This window comes from Eumetopias jubatus, unplaced genomic scaffold (genome assembly GCF_037043125.1).
Source record: "Eumetopias jubatus isolate StellerSeaLion01/CBP00866 unplaced genomic scaffold, mEumJub1_p1.0 scaffold_1, whole genome shotgun sequence".
NCBI lineage: Eukaryota > Metazoa > Chordata > Mammalia > Carnivora > Otariidae > Eumetopias > Eumetopias jubatus.
This window is the reverse complement of record NW_028274807.1, coordinates 209,642,737-209,668,336: the sequence shown is the minus strand read 5'-3', so window position 1 is coordinate 209,668,336 and position 25,600 is coordinate 209,642,737. Positions and strand designations below refer to the sequence as shown.

Below are 25,600 nucleotides of genomic sequence, written 5' to 3'. Positions count from 1 at the left end.
TGGGTAAAGATGCGCAGGGCTGGCCGTCCCTTCTCCAGCCCGGGTGGGGGCGCCAGGGGCGCGCGCGGGCGGGGCCTGGCGCGCTGGGGAACAGCAGCGCCCCCTCCCGGCGGGCGGCAGTGGCACGGCCCTCCCTTCCCCCGCCCTCCCCTGCCCGCTGCGGCTTCAGCCTCCGCCCCGCGCGCTCGCTCCCCGCGCTGCCGCCGCCACTGCCGCACCTGCCACCATGTCGCCGCCGCCGGGTCATGTCTGACTCTCTCTGGACTGCGCTTTCCAATTTCTCGATGCCCTCCTTCCCTGGCGGCAGTATGTTCCGCCGCACCAAGAGGTAGAACCCCATCCCTCAGACCCTGACCCGGCCCTCCCCACCAAAGCCGCCCCTCTGGCCGCTGCCGCAGGGCGGGGCCCGGGATGCTGCACCCGGTCCAGCTGCGCCAGAGGTGTCCGTGCGGCCCCTTCCTGCGGGGGGATAGGGCTGAATTGGGGACTGTGTGGGCCGAGACTGGGGGGACTGTATGCCGGAGAGGACCGCCACGGGGCGGGGGGGGAGGAGGCTGCGCCGGGTGGGGGTTTGAGGCGCCTTTGTCTGCTGGCGCTGAGGGCTCGGGCAACCCAGTGGGGGTAGGGGAAGAAGGGGAGGGTGGGGGACTTGGCACCCTCGGAACAATAGCCGCAGCCTGGCCTCCCCCCCACCCCCATGCCGCGTGTTCCTGGTCTCGCTAATATGCTCAGTCACTGTGGCGGGGGGTGAGGGGAATGGAGGGGCTGGGGGCTCCCTCTTCAGAAGCTGGGATCCTGAGGGGCAGAGGGAAAGGGGGGCTTTATCATAGCCCAAACTACCCCCCACCAAGAACACAGCCTCATACGGAAAATAGTGACACACAGCGTCACGTAGGACATGATGTCACACACATACACACACTACAGTCCCAGTGGCCCAGATACACCCTGGAGCCATCACGCATACAGTGGCCATAGGTCCGAGTCATGCCCAGACACACAGGGACCCCCCAGCATCACACACAGACGAGTAAGCTCACAGGTACAATGTTGTGTACACCCAGGAAGATGTCACATGCATGGTAACACACACACACTCACACACACACACGATTCTGGCATCTAAGATGCACACAGACACATGTATGGCAATGACATCCATGCACCCAACAATGTCACAGCACATCATATCACCTAAGCATGTCACATGCAGTGTTACATGGATGCAGAATAAATGACACAGGGAATCTTGCAGAGATAGAGAGACACAGTATCACACATGGAAGACTCATCTAGGGAATGTCACACATGGTGGCAGGTTCAAACATGCCCAGTATCACAGTATCAGACACAATAGATGCCACACGTGGATACATGTGGTGAATGTCACATACACAAGGGCAGGATATCACGTAGACTTAGAATGCCGCACGAAGACATAGACACATGTAGCAGAAATCATACACACATATGGTACAGCACACAATGGCACATCTCGCCATGGACAAGTGGCATTACACGCTGTGTCACACAGACACACAAAGGTACAGGTTGTGTCACATAAGATAAACCCAACCCAGTGCTGAGCTCACACCCTGGGCGCCACATGTGCTTACATACAGAGAATGTCATGCACAGCCCCAAAGACACACATGCACTCAGTGACTCCAATGGTGTCACATGGACAACATGTCTATTTTTCCATGACTGACACTGTGCTAACATGGTCACACATGCTGAGACCTCTGTCACCTCCTCCACTGAGCAATCCTCTGGGGGCACCTCCAAGCACCCACAGATAGGAGACAGGTGGGGATCTGAGATGGGAAGGTGGATGGTTGGGTTCACAAACTCACTGGGCTGTGGCCTGGCCCGGTCCCCTTGCCTCGCCTTCCGCGCAGCTGCCGCACCAGTAACCGGAAAAGCCTCATCTTGACCAGCACTTCGCCCACGCTGCCGCGACCCCACTCCCCACTGCCTGGACACCTGGGTGAGACAGGTGGTGGGTATGGATCAGACGAGAAGAGGTGTGGCCACCTCTTAGGGGCGTGGCCACAGCCTGGTGGGTGAGGGCACAGGCGAAGGGTGTATTCATGCCGCAGGACTGGGCCGAGTCTGGACAGAGGAGGAGCCGGATTGGGCAAAGGGCGGGACCACCCTTGTGTGGCCTTGGTCAGTCGGCTGAGGGACAGGCATTGGTGGGCAGAGGTCCAGACGGAGCTAGACTGAAAAGAGGATGGGGCTGAAGGGAGGAACCATACCTGAGGAACGGGGCCATCTCTGATGAAGACAGAACCGGCCTGGAGGGGGGCTGGGCTGACTCGGTAACTTAGAGAGGCGGGGCCACAGCTAAGGGGGCGTGGTCCACTCATACGTGGGTGAGACTAGGCTAAAGAGGGGAGGAGCTGGTGTTTGCAACCCTCTTTAAGGATTAGAAGGCCTGGTGGGATTGCCTCCCACACCAAGCCTTAAAATCACCCTCTTTCCGCCACAGGTAGCAGTCCCTTGGACAGCCCCCGCAACTTCTCCCCCAACACCCCCGCCCACTTCTCGTTTGCCTCTTCCCGAAGGTGAGTCCCTCTCCCCAGGGCCCTAGAACCCTGGCCGGACCCTCCCGATCCACCGTCTGGGCCACCATCTGTTCCCCTCCTAATTGCACCTGAGCCAGGGCCCGAGGGACCCGCAGAGTGCCCCAACGTCCCAGCGGGAATAAGCGCCTGGCCTTAGGGGCGGGGTCGATGAGAAGGCGGGGCCAACCTCCTATCAGGAATCAGAGGAGGAGTGGGACTTCCTTTGCCTTGGAGCGAAAGCGCCTGCGCCCTGAGCCCAGGGTCTCAATCTCCCTAGCCTCTAGTTCCTGGCCGGGCGTTTCCATAGCAACAGGACAGGGAGCGGAGATGAGGTGCGCAAGCGCAGACTTCATGATGCCCACCGAGGGACTCTTGGTCTCTAACAAGAGGAAGGGCACCTGGGGCTATTTCTCGAGGGCCCAGGAGGAGGAATTTCAGGTGTCCCTACTGGGGTCTTTGGGGGTTTCTGGAGTGTCACTAGTGAATTTCTTCGGGCTTTTGTTGAAATTGGGGGAGTCAAAAAGATTCCTCCAATGTGTTTTGGAGAAACTTCTGGGAGTCACCAGGATGTTTGGGCGGGTCTCTTTTTCTTTAAACTTTATTCATTCTTAAAACGTTGTCTGAACACGTGCTGTGATCTGGGAATTGAGCATAACAGGTGAATGACACCCCGTCTCTATCTTCGGAGTTAAGTTGGGGTGGCATATCAGAAAACCTGGATCACCGCAAAGTCTGGTGAAGGCTGTCGTGTGGGACTCACATGGGACTGTGGGGAGAGAGGACGGCTCCCTGGGGTGGGTGGGGAAGACCGCCTTGGCTGTGGAATTCAGCTGAGAGCAACAGGGAGCCAGAAAATGGCTCTAAGATTGGGCTTGATGCAGTTGCCTGGGCTGGGAGGGCACTGCCTGGAGGGAGGAATGAGGGACGAGTCTCGTGCACAAGAGTGTGTGTCCCTGTGATGGGCGATCTGTGTGCTGAGGTGGATGTGTGAGTATGAGTTTGTAAGACTATGAAAATGTGAGGCAGCCTGTGCCTACGCATGTGTCCGTAGGGGTGTGCATCAGTGTGCGAATGTGAACATGTGTGAGTGTGTACCTGTACATTTGTAAACGTGTGTGAATATGTGAGGGAGCATGCCCTTCCATGAATGTCTCCAGGTGAGTGTGCAATCTGGTGGGAGTGTGAATGAATGTGTGGCTGTGTGGGAGTTGGAATGTGTGACTGAGTGCGTGAGGGTTCTTAAATGTGTCTGTGTGAATGTGGAAGGGTAGAAAGTGTGTGGGGGAGTGTGTGTCTTTGTGTCAGAGTGTGAGTACTGGGTCTCTGAGTGTATGTGTTTATATGTGAGTGTATATGTGGTTTTGCATGTGTGTGGGTGTTAGTGTAGGAAAGTGTGATATTTGGATCCACGTATGGGACAGTGATTGTGTGTGAGTGTGTTGAGGAGTCACGTGTGAATGAATATGTGTGACTGTCAGTTTGTGAACTTGACCACACTAGTTGCAACAACACTTGTGGGTGTGGACATGAGTGATCACGTGTGTGTGTGTGTGTGTGTGTGTGTGTGTGTGTGTGTGAGGGAGGGGCCTTTCTTCTCTGAAAAGACTCAAGTGGTCTCACTCTGAGCGCTTTCTCATTGGGGGCAACTCTTGGGACTCCTCTGGATTGATTTCCCTGAGTGGGCTTTTTCTGGTCCTCCTCGGGGTTTGCTTTGGGGAGGCTTGTTTGGAGTGAGGATGACAGGAAAGGAGGATCATCATAAGTAGCAGAGGAGACTGATCTTTGCTCCAGGTCCCTGGTGCCTGGCTGGAAGACTTCCTTTTTAGCCCCTTGGCTCTGAGGGCCTTTTGGAATTTCAGGCAGAGCACTGATATATCCCCGCACCCCTTACCCTGGTGGTGGCCAATGGCTTCTATCACACCCTGAGGAGTGGGGGGAACCAGTGGGGCCTTGCAGCCTCTGAATATCTCGGCTGGGTTCCAGGGCGGACGGACGCCGTTGGTCTCTGGCTTCGCTTCCTTCGTCTGGCTATGGCACCAACACACCCAGCTCCACCGTCTCGGTGAGTTGGCAGGTGGGCGAGTGGGTGGGAGCTTCAGGGAAGTCCTGCAACCTGAAGGCCCACATCCAGGCCAGTGGTCAGGCTGACCTTAAGGAGAGTTTGGGGTTCTTCTTGTTTTCCAAGATGTCACCCATCCATCTATTGGCAAGTTACAGGTCCCCTCAAAAGCCCTATTCTCCACCCTCAACATATCTTCTTGGGGGTCCTACTCATCACCGGCTTATTTTACAGATAAAGATATTAAGGCTCATGTGTTGAGCCGCTTGCCCAAGGGGCTCAGCTGGCCAAGGTCAGCACACCCTTCACCCAGAACACATTTGCCCCACCATTGCAATACTCAAAGTCTCTCTCTCTCTCCATCCACCCCCCTTTACTACCCATGTCTCCGGTTCACTCATCCATCCATTGGTATGATGTTCAGTAGACGTTTATGTGACTGTCATATGGTGGGTGGGTGCTATAAGCTGGGCCAGGATCCAAGGACTGATGAAGCCCTCATGAGGGGAGACAGAGCAATAAGAAGACATTTGCAACACAGGGTGGTTGGAGCTGTTATGGGAGTAGCACCAGGCGAGGTGATAGCAATATAGGGGGGACCTGATTCAGCTGGGGGGAGGGTCAAAGAAGGCTTCCTGGGAGACGTGGAATTGAAGCCAAGACAAAGGAGCAGCAGGAGTTTGGCAGGTGGAAGAAGGAAAGGAAGGGTGTTTCAGGAAGGGGACGAGGGAACAGCATGTGCAAACTCCCAGAGGCAACAGACAACTTGTTGCCTTTGGAAAGCTGAAGATAGCTTTGAGTGGCTGGAGCTTTGGGTTGGAAGTGGACAGACGGGGGTGAAGCAGGCAGCACCCTTGTCATACTGGGGCTTCTCAGCCAGGGCAGGGACGTAGATCTTATTCTAAATGTGGCGGGAAGCCATACAAAGGCTTTTTTGCTTTATATTAAATTATACTAAAAATTCAGCCTGAACTATTTGAAATCGTGGTTCTGTAGATCATAGGTTATGTGCATTGAAAAATTATTTTTTATTTTTTTAAAAGATTTTATTTATTTATTTGACAGAGAGAGACACAGCGAGAGAGGGAACACAAGCAGGGGGAGTGGGAGAGGGAGAAGCGGGCTTCCCGCCCAGCAGAGAGCCCAGTGCAGGGCTCAATCCCAGGACCCCGGAATCATGACCAGAGCTAAAGGCAGACGCTTAAGAACTGAGCCACCCAGGCGCCCTGAAAAAATTATTTTAATAGACTCTGATGGGATGGGGAGTGAGTGATGTAATGTTTCAAAAGATCCTTCTGCCTGCAGAACCAAGTGGATATCCTTGTTTTTCTCCACTGATATCTGTGGGTCTGTGTTTGTGCATGCTAGGTCCTGACTAGGGGACCAAGCAGAACCAAGACCTTCCCATCAAGGAGCAGACAGCAATAAAAATTAGTAGTAAAGATATACTAAGTCAGGAGATAAATATAGCAAGAAGAAACAAGATAGGGCAGGGATAGGGAGTGATGGATGTGTATTCAGAGGGATGAATGTCACCCAGAGGGGTGACATTTAAGCAAAGGTGTGAAGGAGGAATGATCAGTAGTAGATATGCTCCAGGCAGAGGGAGCAGTCAGTGCAAAGGCCCCGAGGCAGGGGTGTGTGTGGCTTGTTCAAAGACCATCAAGGAGGACTCTGCAGCTGGAGCAGAGTAAAATGCTGGGGAGAGTGGGAGGAGGTGACGGCAGAGATATAGGACCCAATCTTGCAGGATGTTGTGGGTCTTGGGAAGGACTTCAGGGTCCACCCTGATTAAGGTGGGAGCCATGGAGGGTTCTGAACAGAGGAGGGATGTGACTTGACTCAAGTTTTAAACAGGCTCCCACTGGCCACATCTGTGTGAGCGTCACAGTTCTCATCCGTGTCTGTCCCTGTCCCCCTGTCTGTCTCCAGGAGTCCCAACCTGGACCCTGGGATCCAAGGATCATAAACCAGGTCCTGATCCCGACCCTGCCCAGTGGCCCATCAGCCCCAGGAGTCCCAGCCCAGGGTCGCGAGATGTGGGGGGACCGCGGTGGCTCTGACCCCGGCCCCGCTCCTCCCCGCAGTCTTCCTGCTCCTCCCAGGAGCGCCTGCACCAGCTGCCCTACCAGCCCACCGTGGATGAGCTCCACTTCCTCTCCAAACACTTTGGCAGCACCGAGAGCATCACTGACGAGGATGGTGGCCGCCGCTCTCCTGCCGTGCGGCCTCGCTCGCGGAGCCTCAGGTGGGCAGACACCCCCCCACACCCACCCAAGCTGATGACTGGGGGTCTGTGTACTGCGAGACCCCTGTCCGCGTGATTAAACGGGTTGCAACACGATGGGTGAAGTTTTACCGGGGTTGCGGGGGTGGGGAGGAATCTGATGCCTGGCTGTTTTCGGAGGCAGGGGGCTGGACAGGATGGGCTTCTCTCCCCGCAGCCCCGGGCGCTCCCCCTCTTCCTACGACAATGAGATCGTGATGATGAACCATGTCTACAAGGAGAGGTTCCCGAAGGTGAGGCGGGGCGGGGGGCGGCCGCTGGGAGGCCGGGCGGCGGGAGCCCTCGCTCGCCTTAGCTCCGCGCGCCCCCTGGTGGCCGGCGCGCGCAGCACAGGCTCCTGGTGGCCACTGCCTCCAGGCGCAGCCCCGCGCCGGCACCCCCGCCCCGCCTCTGTCCCTCCCGCAGGCCACCGCGCAGATGGAGGAGAAGCTGCGCGACTTCGCCCGCGCCTACGAACCTGACAGCGTGCTGCCGCTGGCCGACGGCGTGCTCAGCTTCATCCACCACCAGATCATCGAGTTGGCCCGGGACTGCCTGACCAAGTCCCGCGACGGCCTCATCACCACCGTCTACTTCTACGAATTGCAGGAGAATCTGGAGAAGCTGCTGCAGGACGTGAGTGCACGGAGGCTGGCCTCATTCGTGCCCGATGCCTTCCTTCACCCCACTTCCATTCAGAGGGCGCCTACCGCGTGCCAGGCGCTGGCGTGGAGCTGAGATTCCAGGGGTGGACAAGAAAGACGTGCTCCCCAAGAGAAGGCCGTGGTCTGCGGCTAGGTCTGATGGGGGCGGCAAGAATTTAACCTCCCTCACCTCCTTCAGATCTTTACTCTCAGGTGGCCTCTAGACCCCCTTATTTAAAATGTAAACCTCTGCTCAAACTCACCTCCCACTGTCTCTTTAGTTTTCTCCTTAGCACTTAGCACCATCCAGCATGATGTATATTTTTATTGGTCTTATTTCTTGTCTCACTTACTGAAATTATGAAGCAACTACTGTGTGCTGGGGCACTGGGAACCCAGCAGTGAACAAACCAGAGAAATATTCCTGCCCTCTTGGGGCTGATATTCTTTTTTTTTTTTTTTTAAGATTTTTGTGTATTTATTTGAGAAAGAGAGGGAGAGCGCAAGCGAGAGAGAGGAGGGGAGGGGTAGAGGGGAGGGAGAGAGAGAATCTCAAGCCGATTCCCTGCTGAGCAGGGATCATGACCTGAGATCATGACCTGAGCTGAAATCAAGAGTCCGACACTTAACCAACTGAACCACTCAGGTGCCCCTCTTTTTTTTTTTTTTTTAAGATTTTATTTATTTGATAGAGAGAGACGCAGCGAGAGAGGGAACACAAGCAGGGGGAGTGGGAGAGGGAGAAGCAGGCCTCCCAAGGAGCAGGGAGCCCGATGCGGGGCTGGATCCCAGGACCCCGGGATCATGACCCGAGCTGAAGGGCAGACGCCCAACGACTGAGCCACCCAGGCGCCCTCTTTTTTTTTTTTGTTTTTAATTGTATTTATTTATCCATTTTAGAGAGAGCAGGGGGAGGAGCAGACGGAGAGGGACAAGCTGACTCCCCACTGAGCGGGGAGCTGGCCGCGGGGTTTGATCTCATGGCTCAGAGATCATGACCTGAACCGAAATGAAATCAAGAGTCCAACACTTAACTGACTAAACCATCCAGGCGCCCCCTTGGGGCTGATATTCTGATGTGGGAGGTGGATGGGAAACATGGAAACAGACAAATCAAGGAATTCCATGATTTCACCTGATGCTTAGGGCTATGAAGCAAATAGAACAGGGCAACCAGACAGAGTGTCAGGGGCTGCCTTGTAATGTCCAGGAGGCCTCCCCGGAGGAGGTAACATTGAAATTGGGGCAAGAATAATGAGGAAATGACAGTTACGAGAAATGCTGGGGGAAATGTGTGCTGAGCAGGGTGAACAGCCTGACGTGAGAATGGAGTCTGGGAAATTCCAGGAGCACAGAAGCCAAGTGAAATGAAGTTGGATAAGGGCACAAGGGCCAGAATACAGAGCTTTGGGCTGTAGGCCCCCACTCACACCTGAAGGGCAGTACATCGGTGTCATTATGGGTTTTAGCATCAGATCTGGTTTGAGTCTAGATTCTGCCACTAGGTTCATAGGAGTTGAGGGCACAGACTCCACAAATGGCCTAGATTCATATCTAGCTCATCACTTACTGTGCAGCCTTTGCCAAGTTACTTAACCTCTCTACGCCCCAGTCCTTCTGCCATAAGAAGGGAATTTGCTCATTCATTAACTCCACAAATATTCATCAAGCACTTCTTTGGGCCTCCCACTGCCCTAGAAGCTGGAGAATTACCTGGAAATAAAACGAACAAAAGTCCCTGCCCTCAGGAAGCTGACATTCTAATAGGAAGAGTCAGAAGATAAATAATAGGCATCAGGACTGGGACTAGGGTGAGGCAAGTGATTTTCCCCCCCAAAAAACCCATTAATTATTGAAAAAATTAAAAAGTAGGTGTATTAAAACTTAACATTATTTTAAGTATTTTTAAAAATTTTTAAAAAGATTATTTATTTATTTATTTGACAGAGAGAGACAGACACAGAGAGAGCAAAAGTAAGGGGAGCAGCAGAGGGAGAGGGAGAAGCAGGCTCCTGCTGAGCAGGGAGCCCATTGCAGGGCTCGATCCCAGGACCCTGAGCTGAAAGTAGACGCTTAACAACCTGAGCCACCCAGGTGCCCCAAGTATTTTATTTATATATATATTTTTAAAAATTTTTATTTATTGGGCGCCTGGGTGGCTCAGTTGGTTAAGCGACGGCCTTCGGCTCAGGTCATGATCCCAGGCGCCTGGGATCGAGTCCCGCATCGGGCTCCCTGCTCGGCGGGGAGTCTGCTTCTCCCTCTGGCCCTCCCCCCTCTCATGCGCGCGCTCTCTCTCATTCTCTCTCTCAGCGCATGAGAGGGGGGAGGGTCAGAGGGAGAAGCAGACTCCCCGCCGAGCAGGGAGCCCGATGCGGGACTCGATCCCGGGACTCCAGGATCATGACCTGAGCCGAAGGCAGTCGCTCAACCAACTGAGCCACCCAGGCGCCCAAGTATTTTATTTATAATCAAACCGGAATTTGTTAGAATTTTACTTTCCTGCTTTTAATGGAAACAAACTCATCAATAATATTTTCATTAAAACTGTTAATCGGGGCGCTTGGGTGGCTCAGTCGTTAAGCGTCTGCCTTCAGCTCAGGTCATGATCTCAGGGTCATGAGATGGAGCCCGGCACAGGGCTCCATATTCAGTGCAGAGTCTACTTGAGATTCTCTCTCCCTCTCCCTCTCCCCTCTCTCCCCCTCAAATAAATAAATCCAACTTTAAAAAAATCGTTGAAAAACCATGTATAGATTGCCACACACTATTTTGTTTTCAAGTGCTTCAAGCTCCAGTATGGCTTGGCACAACCCCACTGGATCCTATCCTTATTTAAATTTTGTTATTTTGCTTTATTTTTTCCATGCTCTTTTGCATTATTTTTTCCAAATACTGCATTAAAATATCAGTTATATTGAAGACTGAGATTTTTGGCATCAAGGTGAATGTCTCATTGGCTCACCCTGGTCTTGGCCCTGAGAGGCATGATAGAGAAATTTATATATGGCTTTTTAGAAGGGGCTTCATGGGGTAGAAAACAGGGGAAGTGGAGTACGATCATAGTGATTGAGGATGCAGTCAGGAGGTGGGGTGTGGGTGTGATTTTTAGAGTGGGGTGGTGGGGTCAGGGGAGGCCTCTGCGAGGAGGTGACGATGGAGCAGAGACCGACGGAGCAGAAGTAGGGAGCTGCCCAGGGTCTGGAGAGGAGAGAATGCCAAGCAGAGGGATTCTAACTTGGCCTGGAATATAGGGTTGTTTTGAAGATGAATTGAATGAGTGAAGGTTTTAAGACAGCGCTGCCTATCATCATCATCATCATTTTGTTTTTAAGATTTATTTATTTAGGGATGCCTGGGTGGCTCAGTCAGTTAAGTGTCTGCCTTTGACTCGGGTCATGGTCCTGGGGTCCTGGGATCAATTCCCACTTTGGGCTATTTGCTCAGTGGGGAGCCTGCTTCTCCCTCTGCCTGCTGCTCCCCCTGCTTGTGCACTCTCTCTCTCCCTCTGACAAATAAAGGTTTTTTTTTTTTAAGATTTTATTTATTTATTTGACAGAGAGAGACACAGCGAGAGAGGGAACACAAGCAGGGGGAGAGGGAGAGGGAGAGACAGGTTTCCCGCTGAGCAGGGAGCCCGATGCGGGGCTTGATGCAGGGCTCGATCCCAGGACCCTGGGATCATGACCTGAGCCGAAGGCAGACGCTTAATGACTGAGCCACCCAGGCGCCCCAAATAAATAAAGTCTTAAAAAAAAAGATTTATTTATGTATTTGAGAGAGGGAGAGGGAGAGAGCGCGCGCGCACACACACATGAGTGGGGGAAGGGGCAGAGGGAGAGAATCCTCAAGCTGACTCTGCCCTGGGCCTGGAGCCCATCATGGGACTCGATCTCAAGACTCATGAGAACAGGACCTGAGCCCAAACCAAGAGTCCGATGCTCAGCCAACTGGGCCACCCAGGAGCCCCCATCATCATAATTTTTTACCGTGTGGCCTTGGCCTTAGTTTTCTCACTCATAAAATGGGACACAGCAGCAGTGTGTGGGGGTGGGAGAGGGGCCTGGCTGAAGCAGGGCACCTGTGAACCCGCCCCCACCACTGTGCCCACCACCCCAGGCCTATGAACGCTCTGAGAGCATGGAAGTAGCCTTCGTCACTCAGCTGGTCAAGAAGCTGCTCATTATCATCTCGCGCCCCGCGAGGCTGCTGGAGTGTCTGGTGAGGGGGCTGGGCATGGGCAAGGGGGAGGGTTGGGAGGCGGTCTTGGACCCGCTGCCAGCCCATCCCTGCCCTGCCTCAGGAATTCAACCCTGAGGAGTTCTACCACCTGCTGGAGGCGGCGGAGGGCCACGCCAAGGAGGGTCACCTTGTCAAGACTGACATCCCCCGCTACATCATTCGCCAGCTGGGCCTCACCCGTGACCCCTTTCCAGGTGCCAGCTGGTGGGCGCAGGAGGCTGTGGGTGGACCTGCCTGGACCCCTGCCTCTACTCACTCTCAGTCCCTTCCTAGATGTGGTGCACCTGGAGGAACAGGACAGCGGTGGCTCCAACACACCCGAGCAGGACGACCTGTCTGAGGTAAGGCCAGGAGGGCCATTGGTCAGCACTCTGGTTCTGGCCGGGGCTCTTGGTTCCCGCTCCGAGCCTCAGTTTCCCCATCTGAGAAATGGGCTAATAATAACAGCTGTTCCTTCATGGGCTTTTTTCTTTCCATGCTAAAATACACATAATACACACCCATGTACACATGGTACATAAAATGTGCCATTTTAACCATTTTAAAACAGTTTTAAAAAGATTATTTATTTATTTATTCGAGAGTGCAAGAGAGGTGGGGATAGAAGCAGAGGGAGAGCGACAAGCAGGCTTGGCACTGAGTATGGGAGCCCCACATCGGGCTTGATCTCACCACCCTGAGATCATGACCTGAGCTGAAACCAAGAGTTGGATGCCTAACAGACTGAGCCACCCAGGCACCCCCATTTTAACCATTTTAAAATAAGCAATTCATGGGGTTTTAGTACATTCACAATGTTGTGTGGCCATCACCTCTATCTAGTTCTAGAACATTTTCATTACCCCCAAAAGGAAACCATGTCCCCATTAAGCAGTTTCTCCCCCATTCCCCCTCCTCCCACCAGCCCCTGGCAACCACTAATCTGCATTCTGACTCTATAGATTTGCCTATTCTGGATATTTCATGTAAATTTCATATTTCACAGAAATGTATATTTCCTATACATTTCATATAAATTCGCTTTCACTCTGTGGCCTTTTGCATCTGGCATAACATTTTCAAGGTTCATCCATATTGTAACATGAAATCAGTGCTTCATTCCTTTTTATGGCTGAATAATATTCCATCATAGGGATCCTCCATATTTGTTTGTCCATTGTCCATGGATGGACATTTGGGTTGTTTCTATCTTTTGGTTGTATGAATAGTGCTGCTATGAACATTTGTGTACAAGTGTTTGGACAACTGTTTCAGCTCTTTTGAGTATATACCCAGGAGCAGAATTGCTGGTCATATGGTAACTGTGGGGAGCCCTGCATGGGGTTTTGAGTAGGTTGGATGTCTCTCTGTGTTAACAGCTCAGCATAGTGAAAATTGCCATAATCCCACCTCTGAGCCAGCCACACTTTGACAGATGTCCCCATGTCACATACTGGCCACACATGTGTTTTTGCTGAACTGTGCAGTGTTTTTTTAAAAATTTGAAGCAAAATATAGAAGGAGATGATTTTTTTTAAGATTTATTTATTTATTTGACACAGAGAAAGAGATAGAGATAGAGAGCACAAGCAGGGGAAGTGGCAGGCAGGCAGAGGGAGAGGGAGAAGCAGGCTCTCTGCTGAGCAAGGAGCCTGATGTGGGGCTCGATCCCAGGACCCTGGGATCATGACCTGAGCCGAAGGCAGACGCTTAACCAACTGAGCCACCCAGGCACCCAGAAAGGAGACGATTTTGACTCAAAATCTGAGTGTGGACCTTCTTTTGAAAAATCAGGTTCTAATAACATGGTTGTGGAGCCAGTTGGCACTAAGTGGGGGCTGGCTTGTGATAAGGGGTACCTGCCTCCCAGTCACCCATGGCCCCCACCTATCCTGCCTGGCCCCTGAAGGCATTTGAACTTGTAACACCCTTTGTTTCAAACTCTATGAATTCTCACACATATACAAACACAACTTTCCTTTATATATATATTTAACAGAATCTCACTACCCATGCCATTTGTTTAATTTTTTGAATAGGTAATGGAATGACATCACTCAAAACTCTAAAACTCTAAAAAGGTATTTATCTTTAATTGTTGTTTGTAGGATTCTACCTATTCCATTCAATCAAACTTGTTGAGTGATTCAAATCTTCCATCTCCCTATTCCTTTTTTTCCTGATTAATAGTTTCTGAGAAATATGAGTTAAATCCCAGTTTTGAGCAATTTCTTCCTGTAATTGTATCATTTTTTTTGTGTCAGATGTTTTTAGGCTACATTCTGAGGAGCATACACATTTAATATTTTTATATCACACATTCTTGTGTAATGTTTATGGAATGAATCTCTTCATCCTAAAGAAAAATAAACATAATTTTCAAAAAAGGTATACAGTGAAATATCCTATACCTACCCTTGTCCCCCACTGACCTATATCCCCCCAAATATTATTAGTATATATGCTACTGAGCACCCCCCAATATGATTAGATAACTCTATTTTGCCACAAAAACATACAGTACATATTATTCCTTGCTTCCCCCTCCCACTTAATAAAGTACTTTGGAGGGCCTTCTGAATAAATGTACTGAGAGATTCCTCACTCTTTTTAACAGTGGCACAATATTCCTTTACACAGATACTCCTCATGTGTTTATTTAACCAATTTCCTATAGATGAACATATGAGCTGTTTCCAGTGTTGCAATGGGCAAGATAATACATTTGTCATTTTTCACATGCAAATCTGTAGCATTAATTCAAAAATGAAATTACTGGATCAAAGGGAACATGCATTTGGAATTCTTTTATATGCCAAAGTACCTTCCATGGGGGTTGTACCAATTCACACTCCCAATAGCAAGATATAAAAGTACCTGTTCCTCCACAGCTTTACTCAGAGTGTGTCAGCCTTTTGGATTTTTTTGCCCATCTGCTAGGTGAAAAATTATATCTTGGGGTAGTTTTCATTTGCTCTTCTGCCACTATATATGAGGTTCAGCATCTCTTCATAGGCAATACATGAACAATTGAAGAGAAAATATAAGCAAGATACATGAACTATGGACTATCTTGCCTATATTTTCTCTTCAATTGTTAGGCTTTTTGTTATTGATTTCTGGAAGTTCTTTGTATATTAAGGTGATTATTTTGTAGGCTTCTTTCCTAATGGAAAAAAGTTAGGAATATGGCTTCAGAGTCAGACAGTATGGTTCAAGTCCTGACTTTGTTACTCCCTTACTGTGGCACTTGGGTGAAGGATCCACCCACCCCCTCAGATTCCTTGTATGTCAATGGAATAATAAGAGTTCCAATTTTATGATGATGGTGGTGGTTGTCCCCATTTATCCCCTGCAGGGCCGCAGCAGCACCACCAAGGCTAAGAAACCACCTGGAGAGAATGACTTCGAGACCATCAAGCTCATAAGCAATGGTGCCTACGGGTGAGCCACCCGGGGCTCTGGCGGGGGGAGGGTGGCGGAGGCCGGGTGTCTCGGAGGTGATGGCCGGTCCTCGCTCTCTCCCCCTGCAGCGCTGTCTACCTTGTGCGGCACCGCGAAACGAGACAGCGCTTTGCAATGAAGAAGATCAACAAACAGAACCTGATCTTGCGCAACCAGATCCAGCAGGCCTTCGTGGAGCGTGATATACTCACCTTTGCCGAGAACCCCTTTGTGGTTGGCATGTTCTGCTCCTTCGAGACCCGGCGCCACCTCTGCATGGTCATGGAATACGTGGAAGGTGTGGCTGCTTGCAGGATCGCAGGGAAGATGGGGGGATGCATGCTGCTCATGGTTGCTCAGCGGCCTGTCCGAGCCCTAGTCACCATATTGACTATCCACCTGTATGTTTATCTACCTATTTAACTATTCAGTCATTGATTATGCATCTCATCTGTTTATAACCTAGCCATCTATTGGTTTATCTGTTTTCATTTCATTCAATATAGAACATCCATCCAATTACCCATCCATCCTCCATCTATTCATTTGCTAATCCATCAGTTTTTCCATCCATCCATCCATGTACCATCTCTTTATCCATTCATCCTTCCACCCACCCCATCCATCCATCCATCCACCCGTCTATCCATCTATCCATCCATCCATCAATCCATCCCATCCATCAATCCATCCCATTCATCCATCTGTCCTATCCATCCATTAATCCATCCATCCACCCATCCATCCACCCATCCACCCATCCATCCACCCATCTATCCATCCCATCCATTCATCCAATCATTTGATTATCATCCCTTTGTCCATTCGTATTATCTGTTATCCATTATACATCTATTTTTAAAAATTAATAGAGTTTATTTTTTAAAGTATTTTAGATTTACTGAAAAATTGACTGGAAAGTACATTGAGTTCCCACATACCCCCTTTCCTCACAGTTGCCTCTACTCTTTACATGTTGTGTTTGTGTGGCACATTTGTTATAATTGAACCAATATGGATACATGATTATTAACTGAAGTCCCTATAGTAGGGTTCACTCTTTGCCTTGCACATTTATTTTCATCTATCCATCTTTTTATATATCTAGCCGTTTAGTCACCCAACCATTTATTCACCTACCTACTCACCACTCATCCATCCATCAATACCTATGTATCTATTTATTAATCCATCATCCACCCATCTATTTACTATCATATTTTTATTCCTCCATCCACAACTCCATTCTAGCAGCCTCTCATCCTATCTGCCTATCTCCTTCCGTTCGTCCACAATTTGTCCATCAGTTTATACATCCATCTACTTAATATCCGTCCATCCAGCCACCAATGTACTTTTTTTCCATCGGTTTATCCACCCATCGATGCTTATATTCACCCAAATATTAATTCATCTATTGCCCCAAACACACATACTGTGGTTATTAGGACACACATGGTCTCATGGAGCCACCCTATGCTGCCCCCAAACCTTTAGTCAACCACCCATTCACTCAACAGATGTCCCCTCATGGTTTTCCTCATGCCACATTGCCGCTGATGGCACAGCTGGGACCCAGATGGACACACCTCTGCCTTGTGGAGGTTACATTCTGGTCTGTGTAGCCAGACAATAAACAAGCCAAAGGAGAGCAGGTGATTTCATATATGAGGATGGCATCAAGGACCGTAAGGGAGAGGAATCCCAAGTACAACATCTCTTAAGTGAGAAGGTGTCTGGATTTGGAGGAGCAGTGAGGAGGCCAATAAAGCTGGAGCAAAGTGAGCAAGCCAGAGGGAGAGTGGGGGGAGATGAGGATGGAGAGGTGCTGGGGCTGAGCACGCAGAGCTTAGCAGAGCCCCGAATGGCATTGGGTTTCACTCCAGTGCAACAGACATCAGCTATAAGGAAGGTTTTAAGCAGAGCTGATAGGATCTGATTTATATTTTGAGAATATCCATTTAGCTGCTGCAGTGAGGGCAGAAGCAAGGAGACCAAGATGGAGGTGACAGCACACGTTTAAGGTCATGTGCCTTCTGAGTGTGGCCCAGCCCCAGAGTCTCATTTGGAAGACAATCCAGCTTGCTTCTCATCATAAGTTTGTGTCAGGATTACCTAGGGTGGTGGCCAAATGCAGATTCCTGAGCCCCACTCTCAGGGAGTCAGTCTGATTTGTGAGTTTCTGACGCTGAGCTAAATTTGGCTCAAGAAGAAAGGAAAGGAAGGAAGGAAGGAAGGAAGAGAGAGAGAAAGAAAAGAAAGAAAGAAAGAAAGAAAGAAAGAAAGAAAGAAAGAAAGAAAGAAAGAAAGAAAGAAAGAAAGAAAGAAAGAAAGAAAGAAAGAAAGAAAGAAAGAAAGAAAGAAAGAAAGAAAGAAAGAAAAGAAAAGGAAAGAAAGAAAGAAGTTGTGATTAAAAAAATAATGTCGCCTTCAGGAATGGTTGTGTCTGGGTGCTCAAACTATGTCACTAGGAATCTCTTCATCTCTTGACTCTGCTCTTGCATGTGTGGACTTCCCTCTAGACAGGCCCTGTCATCCAGCTGATCAGTTTACATCCTATGAGTTCAGCAATCTTTGTGAAAATAGAAGGGGAAGTCTGAGGGCTGATTCACTGAAGCGACTGGGTTACATGCTGACCCAGCCGCTGCACCTGGAAGAAAATCTGGCCCTTGAAAGAGAGTTTAGGAGTGGATCTTAGGAGACCAAAATACGAATGCCCTCTGCAGCAAACCTGGTAGGGGCCAGGAATCTACATTTTAAGGCCCCAGACCCTCAAGATTCAGACTCCGGGAGATCAAGGGCCACGCTCCCAGGCTTTAATCCTGACCAGATCTCATCTCCACCATCAACTCCCTGCATGACCCAGCCTCTGAGTCTCAATCCCCTCCTGTGTGACACTGGCTGATTAGACTCACTTGGGAGGATGGCTTAAAGGAGAGAAGACTGGTAGAGGGCACTCTCCATGGGACCTGGGGAGGGGAGGCCCCTCTCCGAGCCTCAGTTGTCCTTGGCTGTACAATGGGAGCCGTGTGAGGTGAGGACTTGGTGGCTGGTGAGTGCTCAGCTCTGGGCCGAGGGTGCTTCCCTCTTCACGTGGGCCAACTCCTTCCCCCACAGGGGGGGACTGCGCCACCCTGCTGAAGAACATCGGGGCACTGCCCGTGGAGATGGCCCGCATGTACTTCGCAGAGACAGTGCTGGCACTGGAGTATCTGCACAACTATGGCATTGTGCACCGGGACCTCAAGCCTGACAAGTGAGCCTCTCCTATCACTTCATTCCTGCCCCTCAGGCAGCCCTGGCCTGAAAGGACCAGGAGTGAAGTGGACGCGGGCCTCACTTCTGAGACCCCCGCCCCCCAACACACACACTCATTGCAGCCTACTCATCACCTCTATGGGGCACATCAAGCTCACGGATTTTGGCCTCTCCAAGATGGGGCTTATGAGCCTCACCACCAACCTGTATGAAGGCCACATTGAGAAGGACGCCCGGGAATTCCTGGACAAACAGGTGTGTGTGCGGTCGTGGGGGTCACCGTGGGTGGAGTGACCCGACAGAACTGTGGGGCCCAGGGCCTGGTGGGGGACTTGGCTCTCCCTCGAGGCCCCTCCTGCGGCCCCGGGCGCAGGCTGACGGCCTGCCCCCAGGTGTGTGGGACCCCAGAGTACATCGCACCCGAGGTCATCCTGCGCCAGGGATACGGCAAGCCGGTGGACTGGTGGGCCATGGGCATCATTCTCTATGAGTTCCTGGTGGGCTGCGTACCCTTCTTTGGTGATACGCCCGAAGAACTGTTTGGACAGGTCATCAGCGGTGCGTGCCTCTGTGGGGGGGCAGGTGGGGGCACGGGGACATGGGCCCACCCAAGGTTTTGTAGGCCCCAAAAGCGACCCCCAGCCCTGCCTTTTCTGTAGATGACATCCTGTGGCCGGAGGGGGATGAGGCCCTGCCCACCGACGCCCAGCTCCTGATATCCAGCCTCCTGCAGACCAACCCCCTGGTCCGCCTAGGGGCAGGTAAGGGGTCTGCTTTTCAGAGAAACTAAGGACTGGGGGCCATTGCCAGAGAGTAGGACTCCAAGTCCAAGTGGTCCGGGGCTATCTGCGGGGCTGGCCTTCAGCGGTCCCTGGAACCCCCTCCCCTCCTCCCTCCACCACTCCCTCCCCAGGTGGTGCCTTTGAAGTGAAGCAGCACAGTTTCTTTCGAGACCTGGACTGGACAGGACTGCTGAGGCAGAAGGCCGAGTTCATCCCCCACCTGGAGTCCGAGGATGACACCAGCTACTTCGACAGTGAGCAGGGACAGGGGGCGGGATCCGGTGAGATCGGGCCCTCGGTTAGGCCTAGGCTGGGACGGGAGCTGAGCAGGAGACCTCCCAGCCCTAGCCGGATGAGAGGGCCGAGGTTGTGGTGGGGGCGTGGATTGCTCGGAGGCGTGGCCTGGCATCGAGTGCCCTAGGTGGGATCTGGAGGTGTGGCTTTTCTGGAGCCTCCGAGAGTGGGGTGGGGACCCAGCCTGGGGGAGGGGCCTGAATCTGACCCGAGAATAGGGCAGGGGCCTGGCAGGGGCGTGGCCGAGCCTGCGGGGCCCGGCTGGAACGAAGATCCGGTTCCGGTGGGGGTTTGATCTGAGGCGTGGACCCTTGCCTGCGGTTATGGCCCACCCCCCAATCCTCAGCCCGCTCAGACAGGTATCATCACGTGAACTCCTACGACGAGGATGACACCACCGAAGAGGAGCCTGTGGAAATACGCCAGTTCTCCTCTTGCTCGCCGCGCTTCAGCAAGGTGGGCCAAGGCTGGGCTAGGGGTGGGGTGAGACCCGGGGGCGCGGGGCCTGGGTGGAGGCGGGTCTTTGCTTCCCCCAAACGACCGGTTGAGGAGGCGAAGGGTTGTGGGTCCGCAGTGGGGCAGGGCTGAGGAGACAGGAGAGCAGGGTCCCAGGCCCGAGGTCTCAGGCCGGGGAATTACTGAAGGGGTAAGAGATCTGGGGGTGATAAGGCCTGCGGGGGAGGCAGCCTGCGGGTCTTGGGACTGGCCTGTGGCACTGAGTGGAATCTGACGGGAACCTGGACAGATGTGGAAAGCAGGCCCACGGTGGGGCGGGGCTAGTTCTGGACGGGGCGGGGTCGGGACCTGGGGCTGGACGGAAAGAGCAGCGCGGGGGGGCCCGGGGCAAGGCCGAGCAAGATCTCGCTTTGAGGAACGGCGTGTAAGGGGGTTCAGGGCCTAGCCGAGGCGAGAGTAGACATAATTGGGTGAAGCCTGGGGAGGTGGGGCACGAAGGAGAGCATATTCTTGAGGGCATGGGCGGGGCAGGGCCTAACTTTGTGGAGTGGGGCCTGAGTTGAAGAATTGTAGGTGGTTGGGGTACCTCTCAGAATTAGGCGGGACCCGGCCTTGGGGGGTGGAGCGTAGTGTGGGCTGGTCCAGTAGCGGGAAGCGGATTGGTTCGGGAGTGAAGGCGGGAACTGAGGCCGGGCTTGCCTCCCACACCACCCGCCCGCCCGTTCAGGTGTATAGCAGCATGGAGCAACTGTCGCAGCACGACCCCAAGACCCCGGTAGCGGCAGCGGGGGCCAGCAAGCGGGAGCCGAGCGCCAAGGGCCCAGAGGAGAAGGCGGCCGGCAAGCGGGAGGGCCTGGGAGGACTGACCCTGCGCGAGAAGACCTGGAGAGGGGGCTCCCCGGAGATGTGAGCAGGGACAGGACTGGGTTTGGGGGCGGGGTCCGGGGGGGCGTGTCTCTTCTGACCACTACCCCTTCGTGCAGCAAACGTTTCTCGGCTTCGGAGGCCAGCTTCCTGGAGGGGGAGGCCAGTCCCCCGCTGGGCGCGCGCCGCCGTTTCTCTGCGCTGCTGGAGCCCAGCCGCTTCAGCGCCCCCCAAGAGGACGAGGATGAGGGCCGGTTGCGCAGGCCTCCCCGACCCAGCTCTGACCCCCCGGGCTCGCTGGATGCGCGGGCCCTGAAAGAGGCAGCTCAAGGGGATGGCACCCCCAGCGCTGGGGACCCCGAGGCCAGTGAGTGCCCCCTCCTGCCGCCTCCCCCAATTACGCAGTGGCCATATAGTGAACATTTCAGTGAGCGTGGTGCTCAGTTTATGCAAGAGCTCAGCCACTCTTCACACTGCAGCCTGGGGATTCTCATCAACATGGGGAACACCCCATATTCCATGCTCAGTCAACAAATGTATTTGAGCACTCCTCTGTATCAGGAGCTGTGCTAGATGGATATGTTACCTGCTTTCGTGAAACTCACAAGTAAGAGAGAGAAGCAGGAAGAGCATTTCAGGCAGAGGGAACAGGATACAGCAAGCCCGTGGCCTTGGACTGACCCCTAACCCACTTGCTCTGTTGCAGCTGACCGCCCACGCCCAGGTGACCTCTGTCCAGCCTCGAAGGATGGGGACTCATCCGGCCCGAGGGCCACTAATGACCTGGTTCTGCGCCGGGCGCGGCACCAACAACTGTCAGGAGACCCCGCAGTAGAGAAGAGACCTTCTCGAACTGGGGGCAAAGTCATCAAGTCAGCTTCCGCCACTGCTTTGTCTGTCATGATTCCTGCAGGTGACGCCGGGCTCCATGTAGCGGGGGAGGGGCTGTCTCCATGTGTGCCCGGATAGGCCAATGAGAACACTGTATTTTCCCTGTCCACAATGATTGGCTCTGGGATGGACCAATGAGAACCCTGGGACTTTGACTTGGGAGGAATGAGGAGCAGCTACAGGGAGAGATGTATCTTGTTGGTCCCAATCTCTGATTGTGATTCTTTGTCTGCAGTGGACCCCCATGGAAGCTCACCGCTGGCCAGTCCCATGTCCCCAAGATCTCTCTCCTCTAACCCATCCTCACGGGACTCCTCACCCAGCCGGGACTACTCACCGGCTGTCAGTGGGCTCCGCTCCCCTATCACCATCCAACGCTCTGGCAAGAAGTACGGCTTCACACTGCGTGCCATTCGGGTCTACATGGGTGACTCGGATGTCTACAGTGTCCATCACATTGTCTGGGTGAGCACACGTGCTTGGCGTCTATGTCCGGAGGTGGGGCGTGGGTGGAGGGGAAAGAAGGCCCTCCAGGGATGAGGGACAGCTCAAACTGTAGAACCAGGACCTGGATAAGAGTCCTGTGTGACCTGTGCTCTCACTTCCCTTTCTGAGCCTCAGTTTCTTCATTTGTAAAATGGGGAGAATGATTACTGTTTTATTAGGTGTTATGAGGATTGCTGTGCATGCAGAGTTAGGCGTCTGGCACAGAAGCTCAGGGAGCTTTCTTTGTTACCAATCCTGTGACTCTACCCCTGTGGGGTGTCTTGTCCCCAGCACGTGGAAGAGGGAGGCCCAGCCCAGGAGGCCGGGCTTTGTGCTGGTGACCTCATCACCCACGTGAACGGGGAGCCTGTGCATGGCATGGTGCATCCTGAGGTCGTTGAGCTGATCCTTAAGGTGAGTGCAAGGGAAGGAGCCCCGTGCGGGGAGGGCCAGGGAGGGTTGAGAGATCCTGGGGAACTGGAGCTGCCTGAGCAGCCTCCAGCAGGGCATTGCTCCCCTTTCTTCCCCTAGAGTGGCAATAAGGTAGCGGTGACTACAACGCCCTTCGAAAATACCTCCATTCGCATTGGCCCCGCACGGCGCAGCAGCTACAAAGCCAAAATGGCGAGGAGGAACAAGCGGCCCTCTGCCAAGGAGGGTCAGGAGAGGTGAGTGGGGCCAAGTGCAGTTGGCAGGCCTATAAACGGCAGGCTGAGGGAACGCTTGTGGTTTTGTGTTGTTGTTGTTTGAGCAATGCGCGGGGCTGAGGCGGGAAGTGGTGAGGACCTGAGAAGGGACGTGCCCAGGAAAAGTGGCCGGCCAGGCCATGGAACAAAAACAAGAGGACAGAGTGAGAAGGGCTGGGAGAGTGCGAGAAGCCAGGCAAGGAAGCTGTGCCAGGTTTCTAGGCTGGGAGAAAAACCTTGTGGGAGGTGTCTTGGGAGGTGGGCGGGGCCAGCACTTGTCCATTAGAGAGGGTGCTGTCCGGGAGCTGGTCCTGACCTGTTGGATATATTTAGACGGCTGGGAGGGCTAGGAGAAGGGATTTCTATGTGAAATGAGCCCGCTAGGCAAGACTGGGCCAACTGAAATAATTTCTTCCCTTAGAGGTAGGAGGAGCTAGGAGAGGTGGGTGGGGAGAGGAGACTGTTGTGTTTAGATCAGACGGTTTTGGCGTTTTGGCCTGGACAAGTCGTTGAGTAGGGGCTCTGAATGAGAGGAGCCAGACAAAACTGAGTTAGGTGAATTTCTTCCCGCCCTGTTAGATGGGTGGCAACTGGAGAGGGAGGGGCTAGAGAGGCGGGCGGGGCCGGGAAAAGTTGGTTCGGTGTGGATGGGTGTTCTCGCTTGGGCTGGGAGCCGCCAGAGAGGAATGGGGGCCTGAGATGGGGAGGAGCCAAATAGGACCGGAGTTAGGAAAAGTTCTTTCGGTTTTGATAGGTAGGTGGCAGCTGGAGAGGGAGGGGCCAGGAGGGGTGAGCGGTCCCCAGGGGCGGAAGTGCGGCCCTAAAGTGGAAGAAGCCAGGCGTTCTGGAACTTGGTGAAGGGTAGGTGGCCCCCTCTTTGTCCCCCAGCAAGAAGCGCAGCTCCCTCTTCCGCAAGATCACAAAGCAGTCAAACCTGCTGCACACTAGCCGCTCGCTGTCGTCGCTGAACCGGTCGCTGTCGTCCAGCGACAGCCTCCCGGGCTCGCCCACGCACGGGCTGCCCGCACGCTCGCCTACCCACAGCTACCGCTCCACGCCCGACTCCGCCTACCTAGGTACGCTCTGCGCCTGCGCGCGGCGGGCCGAGCGGCGCAGGGTGGCGGGGCTGTGCCCTGGCTGTGCTCCCAGCGCGCAACAGCCCCTCTCGCCCACCCGCAGGCGCCTCCTCCCAGAGCAGCTCGCCGGCCTCGAGCACGCCCAACTCGCCAGCGTCGTCGGCGTCGCACCACATCCGGCCCAGCACGCTGCACGGCCTGTCGCCGAAATTGCACCGCCAGTACCGCTCTGCGCGCTGCAAGTCGGCCGGCAACATCCCGCTGTCGCCACTGGCACACACGCCGTCCCCGACACAGGCGTCGCCGCCGCCGCTGCCGGGCCACACGGTGGGCAGCTCCCACACGACGCAGAGCTTCCCTGCGAAGCTGCACTCGTCCCCGCCGGTGGTGCGCCCGCGCCCCAAGAGTGCCGAGCCCCCGCGCTCGCCGCTCCTCAAACGCGTGCAGTCTGCAGAGAAGCTGGGAGCCTCGCTGGGCGCCGACAAGAAGGGCGCGCTGCGCAAACACAGCCTCGAGGTGGGCCACCCAGATTTCCGCAAGGACTTCCACGGCGAGCTGGCGCTGCATAGCCTCGCCGAGTCTGACGGCGAGACGCCCCCCATCGAGGGTCCTGGCACACCTAGGCAGGTCGCCGTCCGTCGCCTGGGCCGCCAAGAGTCGCCCCTGAGCTTGGGCGCGGACCCGCTGCTGCCCGAGGGCACCCCCAGGCCGCCGGCGTCCAGTAAGGAGAAGGAGTCTCCGGGTGGTGCCGAGGCCTGCACCCCACCCCGTGTGACGACCCCCGGGGGCCGGACGCTGGACGCCAGCGGCACACGGCACCAGAGCGTGCAGACAGAGGATGGAGCAGGTGGGGTGGCCAGGGCTGTGGCAAAGGCCGCACTGAGCCCAGTGCAGGAACACGAGACCGGCAGGCGCAGCAGCTCGGGTGAGGCAGGCACACCCCCGGTGCCAATTGTCGTAGAGCCTGTGCGTCCTGGGGCCAAGGCCGGCGCGCCCCAGCTTCCTGGTGCAGACTCCAAAGGGTTGCAGGAATCCACATCCCTGGCGCCTCCCGCACCTGAGGTCCCCCGGGGTCGGGAGTGCTGGGTGCTAGAGGTGGTGGAGGAGCGGACCACGCTGAGCGGGCCTCGCTCCAAACCCACCTCCCCCAAACTCTCTCCAGAACCCCAAACCCCCTCCCCAGCCCCCACAAAGAATGCACCCAGCAGTGCAGGGCCCCCAGTCCTACCCACTTCCCTCTTGGTCCCAGCCACCAAGCCTGAGGTGGGGCTGCCCTCCCGGTGCCCTGCTGAAGCTGTACCCCCAGCGGGCCTGACCAAAAAAGGTGCACCCTGCCCCACGCCTCCAGGCCCGTAGCCGATGGGGCCGCTGGTCCTGCTCTGTACAGCCACCTGTATACATATGTACACATATAAATAAAGTGTGTCTGTGCTGTGTGAGCTTTCTGGGGCTCACCCCACCTCCCCTGGCGGGGCAAGACATTGTGTTTCTGCCCCCTTGCCTGTGTGCGTCTTGAGGTCTGATTACCAACCAGAAGGGAGGTGAGTCTTGGGTGGACCCTTCCTTGTGGTCCCACTTTGGGTCTCATTTATACACCAGCTGT

The 25,600-nt window shown here is 54.0% G+C and overlaps 1 protein-coding gene across 1 annotated transcript; it reads left to right on the top strand.

Annotated features, from left to right (window-relative positions):
• Positions 1–245: 245 nt before the first annotated feature.
• Positions 246–25,353, top strand: MAST1 (microtubule associated serine/threonine kinase 1). Its single transcript, XM_028088921.2, has 26 exons — positions 246–328; positions 1,902–1,990; positions 2,495–2,570; positions 4,554–4,632; positions 6,717–6,877; positions 7,074–7,149; positions 7,322–7,531; positions 11,659–11,760; positions 11,843–11,975; positions 12,055–12,122; positions 15,119–15,204; positions 15,294–15,502; positions 18,322–18,460; positions 18,585–18,717; positions 18,855–19,020; positions 19,122–19,223; positions 19,376–19,498; positions 19,885–19,994; positions 20,722–20,900; positions 20,978–21,225; positions 21,565–21,771; positions 21,985–22,214; positions 22,527–22,649; positions 22,767–22,903; positions 23,810–23,997; positions 24,101–25,353. Exons 1-26 carry the CDS (start codon positions 246–248, stop codon positions 25,351–25,353), a joined length of 4,710 nt encoding a protein of 1,569 aa, XP_027944722.1.
• The last annotated feature ends 247 nt before the right edge of the window (positions 25,354–25,600 follow it).